Genomic DNA, 9,524 nt, shown 5'->3' with positions numbered 1-9,524 from the left:
TCAACCAGTCCAGACTACATTTTAAATGTATGTAAATACCCAATTAGAAGAGCATTTATAAACACGTGGAAAATATATTGATTGCTATGTTTATAAGTAGATTAATTTAGTCAACCGTACTGATTATGCATTTCTAGAATATGGCGACACAAATTTTTTTAATTGCTTACTATTCAATTAACACAATTAGAGTGCATCAAAGATGATGCCTTATAAATATTTAAAGAAAAGTTTTTATGCAATTAAACGATTGACATGACTGAGAGCATCTTAAATAGACTAAATGCTAAGTCACATAAAACAAAATAGTAGCAGTTAATGAATTATTCAAATATTTCCAATAGAAAATACGAAAGTATTTGAAAAGTATTTACTTTTGAAATTAGCATCATAATTTTTGTAATTACTTTAATTAAAGCGTCATTAAATGCAGACTTTAGATACGACAGTTAGAAATTTAACTATGTTATAATAAAATTTGCGATTCTCAATTTCTAACTCTATCAAGTGTTATTAGGAAACCGTTTTTAATAAGAAGCGAAAGCACTTTAGCTCATTTACTACAAGCAAGTGCCATAGTAAGCTACTCAAAGCTGAAGTGGAAGTTTAAGGTTCAAAGAAGCTTATTTGTTTGCATAAAAACTTTGTTGGCTGCAGTTATTTATTTAAAATTGTAATGGATTAAGTATAAGTTAATGCTAGTTAATTTTTAAAGACGATTTTAAAAAGTGAAACGAGAAAATTGCTAACTTTGAGACGCTTGTATGCACAGGATGTAGCAGAAAATTTCCGAAATATTTAAAATTTAAAATCTAGCGCTTAAAAATCAATTACGCACATTTTTGAAGTTAGTGTAGAGTTTGGAGACTTTTGAAAAATTAGCTTGAAATTAATTTTTTCAAGCTATTTCACGTTTTGCAATATTTTTTGCTGAAATTACACTAGACAATTTTTTGGAGACTTTTAAAACTTCTACAAAATCAATTCAACATTGATTATGTGTACAAGCAATCGCAAGGTATTCATAGCGATTTCGAATTTTTCTACAAATTACGACTTTCAAAATTTGTATACATAAATAACTTGAAAAGCATATATCCTTAGTAATTTAAAATGACACACAATCCCATATGCAGACCAGTGACCTTCATTTTCTATTGCAGCTGTACCATCTCCCACCAGCAGAGTTCCGCTTGCCATGTTATGGCATGACTCAACACTGGCTAATACTTGTACACATAAGTTTGGTAATTACAAGCCACAACTTACATGTGGCAAGTTTCCTTGAAATTTCCGCTTCTGTGTATAGGTCTTTCACATTAAAAATTAAGTAAATAAGAAATCATAAAAAATAAAATATGCAGAGCAATAACAATGAAAATGCAATTCCTTCCGACATGGCCTTGGCGATTACTTGCGAAATTGTGAAATACTACATTGTACATGCATATGCATATGTATATGTATATTAGCTGAGGAAGCAGAAATCATGAGGTCAACTTACCCCCTCATTTCTACAAAACTATATACATATGTATGATGCAACAGCCTATAAAGCATATGGAATGAGTTGGAATACGTACTCGCCAGGTCTGATATCCAAAGCTGCATTAGCCTATTCACCCCATTGGTAGTGAAGAGCGCACAGAGCATAGCGCTCATTGCCAGAGAGAGCACACTTGCTCAGCTGTTCCGGGCCAAGTGCAAGTTGCCTTTTTCGTTCGTTGGCAAAACTGCAGTGAACAATGCAACTTAGCCATAAACAAAACGCTGTACATGTATGTATGTATTTGCCTAGCGCCTTATGTGTATGAGTGTGTATGAGCGCTAATTTTTATTGTTGCTGATTTTCCATGACTGCTGCTCAGGCCATTCGAGTGCGTTGTGTTGTGTTGTGTTGGTCGCAAAATAAGCTAACAGGCAGACAAGTAGGGTGTCGAGTTGGGCGTTTGACTGGCGCGCATAAAAGCCAGTAAGCTCACTGACTGACTGGACCTACATACATACATATGTATGTATGAACTCGCTCACAAGCAACACACTTTAGCTTTGGCTCTAATTCTGGCTCGGCACAAGTTTGGGGTTTGGTGTCGTCGCAACGCTAGGGTCGTTCGTTCGTCTGTTCTGGATATGTGTTTGAGGGTAGTTGTTGGTGCGAAGATTTCACGCTTTACTCGTCATATTCTACGCCATATGTTTTAACACTTTTGTGTGCTCTAATGCCAATTTGTACGAGTACAACATATCTACACACTTGTGTACTTATAAGTATTTGTTTTAATTTGTATGTCAGTGTGCTTGTCGTCATGTCCGTCCACACATCGCACACACACACACAGATAGGTATATTTCGAGCCAGCCAGTCAGTCAGCCGCACGAATGCTTGAACGGGCTTTTGTGCAATGCACTGTTTTTTGAGTTTTGTAGTACGCAATTGCATTGCGAGGCGAAACGGTGTCATTTAACTAGCTACTTAGACGAGAATTGTGATACCATAGTAGCAATAATTTCGTATAGAATATTCACCTTCGGACGGATTGAATTACCTTTGGGCGATAAGCGTGATTTTCGAAGAAAGTAAAGTAATAAAAGGTTAAAATTTCGTTAGTTTGTAGAAGAAGAAAAAATATATAAAAAACAAGAAAACTAAACAGAACACTTCTTTCGGCCGCGTAAAGATACCATGACAGGTGAGATTTATGAAAGTAATACATTTATTGTGACAATTAAAAATTAACCAATAAAAGAGATTTGAAAGCATTACGAATTAAATAGTTGTCAAAACAAAAGAATTTAAAGATTTATGGCCTTATTCATAAAAATAAAGTAGGTTTAAAGAGCTTTATAAATTAACGTTTTAATACATTTTTCAATTTACAAACCTTTTATAAAGCTACTTTATTTTTTATGAATAAGGCCATTAGATGCTAAGTTAAGAGAAACTATAAAAAAAATTCGTATAGAGATTGGAGAATTTACTAGTAATGGTGAAAAATTGATTTTTGATGCTTAGAAACACGATCTACTTTTGCATCTTAATGTAAAAACTAGGTTACTTGAGAGTTGGAGAGTTTGGAGACTTTTTAAATTTCAGTGAAAATGAAATTTTTTCGCAAAAACTCGCTTTTCTTTAAATGGAGAGTTAGGAGACTTCTTAAAATTTCACTCATAATGCATCGTTGTTTATTTCCAAATGCATGATGGAAAGGTTTTAAGTCAAAAGAATGCATTTTAGATGTATACAAANATGTTAATGTGTTTTTATAGCTACCACTACAAAAACAATAGTCACAGCAATAACCTGGCTTAGATAAATGTCAACTGCGGTTAAAATAATAATAACAAACCAAATAACAAATGCAAAAGCAAAATAAATACACACATATGTATGTGTATGTATACACAGAATTATTTATGCATATTAACACTACAAATTTATATATAAATACTTCAATAATTCAATTAGTAAGAAATAGCTGCAACAACAACATAAAATATTCATAAAAGCTGAAATAAAATTTGCTTAAACAGCCTTATCGGAATAAAAAAGCAATATAAACTTTTTTTTTGCTGTAATATTTTTTTCTGTTTTGGGAACTTTTTGATACCTTTTTAAGCCTGGTTTTATGGAATATTTGTAATTTTTCCCAAAATTTGAATTTTTTGAAATCTTTACATACATACTAATATTTTGAAAATCATTTTTTTATAATTTTTTATATTTTTTTTTTATAATTTTTTCTTAATTGTATTATTTTTTTTTTAATTGTATTTATTTTTTTTATTGTACCAACATTTTTTTGGAAAATTTTAAAAATTCTATTATAATTTTTTGAAACTTTTGCAATTTTTTGCAAAAAATAAAAAATTAAGAAAAGAGTAAATAAAATAAGGAACGCATACGTATGTAAATATGTGTGCACATATGTATGTATGTACATATGCATCCGTTAAAAAATTCAAAAGACTATATAAAAATTAAATAAAATGACCTAGTGTTGCGAAATTTTTCAAAGAAAAAAGCACATTATATATATATATGGAAAATCGATGATAGTCTTACAAAAATTAAATATGAAAGCAAAAAGAATTTTAAGTCAAAAATGAACTTAATTTACAAAAAAAAAATCGGAAGGAAACTTGGACAAATAAACTGCCGAAAATTTATTAGAACCCTACAGCGTGAGAAATTGGAGTCGTTTTTTAAATGACATATCTACTGGTTTTCATTTATTATTATTTTTAATATTTTTTGGGTTTATTATTTTAGTAAGTGCATGCATATTTTATATTGTTGCTGGAATTTTTTGTCGCTTTTTCTAAAATAGTTTCCTTTAATTTGTTTTTTTTTTCATACTTTATAAATTGATTTCGCAGCCTTTGTTGCGTCTGTTGTTGCTGGCAAAATATACAAAACCAATAAAAATGTATATGTGTGACATGTAGAAAACTCGCTTTTTTTCATACTTTTTCTTGCGTTTACACTTCGGTGTTATTATTTGGACCGTATTAGACACACTTTAAATACCTTCACACCTGAGAGTGGAAAAATATGTGTATATACATACATAATTACTTATATCTACGGAAATTAATTTACACCTTCTCCCCTTTTTCTCTCCCTTGCTCCTTCGTAGGACAAGAAATACGATGTTGGCGGTGGTGAACCCTTCGACACTTTATCCGAACTCATCGAACACTATAAACGCAATCCGATGGTGGAGACGTGCGGCACAGTGGTGCATTTGCGGCAGCCATTCAATGCGACGCGCATCACTGCGGGGGGCATCAATGAAAGAGTCGAACAACTGGCCAAGGTGAGTTGTTGAGCGCACACTCTACTCTACATACATATATACATACATAACTGAGATTCAAAAATTTAATTTCCTTTTCCTTCTTGCTAGGGTGGCTTCTGGGAGGAATTCGAATCGCTGCAACAAGATAATCGCAATATGTTTTGTCGCATTGAAGGCTATAAGCCCGAGAATCGCGGCAAGAATCGCTATCGCAATATACTGCCCTGTAAGTTACATATACAGCCACACAAGTATACCCTTGTTAACTTATTCAGCGCACAGCAACGTTGACGTTGGCACGTGCGAAAATGTTTTTGCATGACAATTTTTCAAAATTGATTATTAAAATTTTCCATTATTATTATCTCTCTTCCTCTCGCTCTGCATCCACTCTTAGATGATCATACCCGCGTTAAACTACTCGATGTGGAGAAAAGTGTGCCCGGCTCTGAATACATTAACGCGAATTATATTCGCCTGCCCACCGATGGCGATTTGAATAGCATGAGCTCATCGTCAGAGAGTTTGAATGCCACTGGCTTGGTGGCCTCTTGTCCCGCATGCACCGCCGCCCAAATGCAGAAGAACTGCACCAACTGTCAAATGCAGAATAAGACTTGTGTGCAATGTGCTGTGAAATCGGCCATATTGCCTTTGAGTAACTGTGCAACTTGCAATAAAAAATCGGATACGATGAACAAACATAAACGCAGCGATTCATCTGCCTCAACCGCAACGAGTTTTAGCAGCGCTGGTGTTTGTGGTGCTGGTGGTTCGCGGTCGGCGCTAGCCGGTTGCAATGCTGGCGGGTTGTTGAAGAAGTGTAGCAATGAGATGAACGAACGTGATATGTTTAAGGTGTACATTGCGACGCAGGGCTGCTTGCCGACCACGATTGTCGATTTCTGGAACATGATCTGGCAGGAGAATACGCGCGTCATCGTGATGACAACCAAAGAGATTGAGAGAAGTAAGTCTGCGATAGTGTCAAAAATACTCTTTCTTAGAGTTATTGGGCTCCATTCAAGTTAAAGCATAATTCAGCTCAAATTTACTAAAAAAAAAGTCCGCGCTTTTTGCTTTTAAATAATATATAAGACAGTACAAATATTAATTTACTATTCAGCTCAGTTTTACAAAAAATATAGCATTTAATAAAAAAATTTTCTTATAAATTGTATGCATATTGTAGTGGCGACCACTTTAAATGTAGATTGAAGTCTTATTCAGCATTTAAGATCTTTTTAAGTAGCGCTTAAAATCGTTTGTGACGCCATTCAGCCAGTCAAGCAAAAAAAATCGTATTCAGCGCAATACTTTCTTATAAATTTTACAATTAAAGTAGTTTAAGATTCTGGCAATGCCGATTGCAGCGTTATTCAGCCCAAAGAAATCGTGAAAATTTGCAATAAACTCGAAAATCGACTTGTAGGTATTTTGTACTCTCGTTTGATAAGAATAAAATACTTAACTTCCAGTTTCCCATAATTTTTAACTAAACTAAAAACTAAATAAATACTTTTATTAGCGGACAGATATCTAAGTAAACAAACTATTCATTATTGATAAGTTAGATTCAGCTACCGGTATATAAATAACAAATTTTTGTGTAAAAGAAAAATAATTTCTTCCTTATTGGCGCTCTCAAAATAACTGCCACAGTTCAGCTAAATATATTTTTGAAAAATTTCTTGTGCACGGAAATTTCTGGCATTTCCGCTGTAACAGCTGCTCCTGCGCGTTCTGTGTTTTTAATTTTTTCGCTTTAATTTACTTGCAGATCGCAGTAAATGTGCTAAATACTGGCCGGATGAGGGCCAATGCCGACAATTCGGCCCGGCGAAGATACAATGTCTCTCGGAAAGCAAAACCAGCGATTATACGCTGCGCGAATTTATCTTCTCCTGGCGCGATAAGCCCGAGCGACGCATCTATCACTATCACTTTCAAGTATGGCCCGATCATGGTGTGCCACAGGATCCGGGTTGTGTGCTGAATTTCTTGCAAGATGTAAATACAAAGCAGAGTCAGCTGACGCTGGCGGGCGAGAAGCCGGTAAGTGTGGAAACAAGATTGGGATTACAAAAAAAAAAAAAAATGTGCACTATGTATTTTAATTGGAAACAAATTAAAATTTATTTCTTATACAATATTTTAGGGTCCAATTTGCGTGCATTGCTCCGCGGGTATTGGCCGCACGGGCACTTTTATTGTGATTGATATGATTCTCGATCAAATCGATAGATATGGTAAGAATTCCGAGAAGGCGAGAAAGAGTATAGAAGTAGGAACTAATTATGCAAATGCTTTTATATTTTCACCACACAGGTCTCGACACCGAAATCGATATACAGCGCACAATACAAATGCTACGCTCCCAACGTTCTGGTTTAGTACAAACTGAAGCACAATACAAATTTGTTTATTATGCTGTGCAGCATTACATACAAACGCTGATACAACGTAAACGTGCCGAAGAGCAGAGCTTACAAGTCGGACGCGAATACACAAATATCAAGTGAGTGCTACTGTATGCAAAATTTGTTTTAGTCTTTCGTGACCAAAAATTGTGAAATTTTTTAATGGGCTTATAAGGCTCTTAAACTCAACTATTTAGTCGCTAACTTATCGCCTAAGGGGTTATTGTGAAAGCAAAGGGCAATGAGCTGAAAATTAAATTTTTTTTATAAACGCTAACCCAATAGAAGCCGTCAGAGTAAATGGGATAAGAAGAGTAATAGGGATTTTTCTTCGAAACCTCTTACAAAAATTTTAGGCAATTTAACATATTTACTTTTTCTATTCAGCTCTGCTGTAAAATTTGGAAATTGTTTTTACCTTTGTATTTAAGACAGCATATGATAAAAGCTAACTGAATTCCAATTCATGTTATAAGCTGTCGAGCTAAATTTTTTTTGCCAAATTGCAAAGGCAGTTTTATAGAAAGAAGGAATGGAATCAATTACATTGTTTCAATAAGAGTTTTTGTGTACAAGCAATCTTTAAAGGCGTTTTAAGGTTTGCATTCATATAAACAAGAACGTGGAATAGCAGTATTCCTAAAATTTTAGAAAACTCAGGAAAACTTGCAGGCGAGCATATCTTTTTATTTTACTTCTTAATTTGATTAAAATGCTTTAAAAAATATTATATTGACAAATTATAACATCTTCCTCTCCTCTCTCTCCTCACCAGATACACCGGCGAAATAGGCAGTGACTCACAAAGATCTCCGCTACCACCAGCAGTTTCTAGTATAAGTTTAGCAAGTAAAAACTCCACAGGTGCCAGCAGCAACTTGCTGTCCTCTGCCACAAACAACTGCAGCAGCACTAATGTCGGCGCCGCCTCAGATGGCGTCAATCACTATGCAGGTGCTGCGGCCAAGCAACAACTTTATGGTGGTGGTGGTGCCGCAGCGCCGCCGTTGGCTACAAAAAAACAAGCACCGCTCCCACCATCGCCGGCCAGTGTACTCCTAGGCATCGGCAACCCAAAGACGGGCGATAGCAACAGCTATCATCATCATCATCAACAACAACACCAACACCAACACCAACAAAGCGCCATACATCCGCAGCAGCAGCAACAACAACAAACAGCGTCAGCGGCAAATGCATCCGCCGCTAACGCTGCCGCCGGTGCTGCTGCGGCAGGTAAGCAGGTATTCACACGGCCCGGTATTTTCAAATTGTTGACTCCCATCATTTTACAGCCAACGAAAACATTCCCAAAGACATGAGCATGCGCACAGGCAGCGGTCAGCAGCCGAAACAGCAGTCGCATTCGCATACGCAACAACAGCCACCACCTCCGACACCGCCACGCGCTAGCTATAACACATGACAGTTAAAGTTTTAAAATGAGCTCTATTCCTCATGAGCTCATAAGCGTGCGCAGTTGCTTCAAAAGCGAATTTGTACGCGCGCGTTACTTTCTTTCATGCATCCTTCAACAAAAACGCACTTTTAAGTGGACGTGATGTGGTGGTCGTATATGCGGTGTGGAGACAATGAAAAAAGTCGATAATACAACAAAACCTAGAAAATACACTCACGCTTCCCTATCTTTCGCTAGAGTTTTTTTTTCAAAAACAATTTTGTATTTCGAATGGCTCTGAAAACTATTTGTTTGCGTTAAAAGCGTTTCACGTTTTCATCTTAACTTATGCACACAAATTGTTTGCGCTCCTTACTTTTAACTTAGTTTTTACGCCACTTTTAATTCTTAACAATTTTTATGTTTTTTTCTGAAAAAAAAGGATTCTAAATGAACTCTCTCTGAGACCTCTCGTTTTTGGTTAAAGATTTATATTTATTACCTGAGCTGGTACCCTTCTTGGTTTCTTTCCACCTCCTTACCTTTTCTATTTCCCTGGCTTTTTTACCCCTTGATTTGCGCGTTCCTCTTCGTGTTTTTTAATATATTTCTTAAGATAATAATTCTTTGTAATGCTGGTTATTGTTGTTGTTGTACTAGAGTAGTTTGTTGCTGCTGTGCCTGTTGCTGTTTTTTTTTTGTAATTTTTGTTGTAGTTTTGTATCGCTGCATGGTAGTTTACGCAGCGTTAAAGTAAACGTAAAACGTACAGAAAAATGAAAAATGAAAACAAAAAAATAAAACAAAATATATATTCATACGAAAAGCGTGGATTGTGATCTGTATTGATGCATTAAAAATTTAATAGAAGTAAGTAAAAATAAAAATAGGTTGTAAAAAAAAAAA

At 35.3% G+C, this 9,524-nt stretch overlaps 1 protein-coding gene across 2 annotated transcripts; it reads left to right on the top strand.

The window, feature by feature from the left end:
• The first annotated feature begins 4,606 nt into the window (after positions 1-4,606).
• Positions 4,607-9,524, top strand: LOC108364088 (protein tyrosine phosphatase non-receptor type corkscrew). Of its 2 annotated transcripts, none has more exons than XM_017617647.1 (8): positions 4,607-4,817; positions 4,908-5,025; positions 5,197-5,769; positions 6,580-6,854; positions 6,958-7,048; positions 7,128-7,317; positions 7,995-8,455; positions 8,515-9,524. In XM_017617647.1, the coding sequence occupies exons 1-8, from the start codon at positions 4,716-4,718 to the stop codon at positions 8,643-8,645; spliced, it is 1,941 nt and encodes a 646-aa protein (XP_017473136.1). In that variant the 5' UTR covers positions 4,607-4,715; the 3' UTR covers positions 8,646-9,524. The 2 variants fall into 2 exon arrangements, with proteins under 2 accessions (XP_017473136.1, XP_017473137.1); XM_017617648.1 differs by having other exon boundaries at positions 4,608-4,817; positions 7,995-8,463; positions 8,515-8,641.

Source organism: Rhagoletis zephyria, unplaced genomic scaffold (genome assembly GCF_001687245.7).
Source record: "Rhagoletis zephyria isolate East Lansing unplaced genomic scaffold, Rhagoletis_zephyria_1.1 Rzeph_scaffold_01459, whole genome shotgun sequence".
Classification (NCBI taxonomy): Eukaryota; Metazoa; Arthropoda; class Insecta; order Diptera; family Tephritidae; genus Rhagoletis; species Rhagoletis zephyria.
This window is presented reverse-complemented; position numbering and strand designations above follow the sequence as displayed.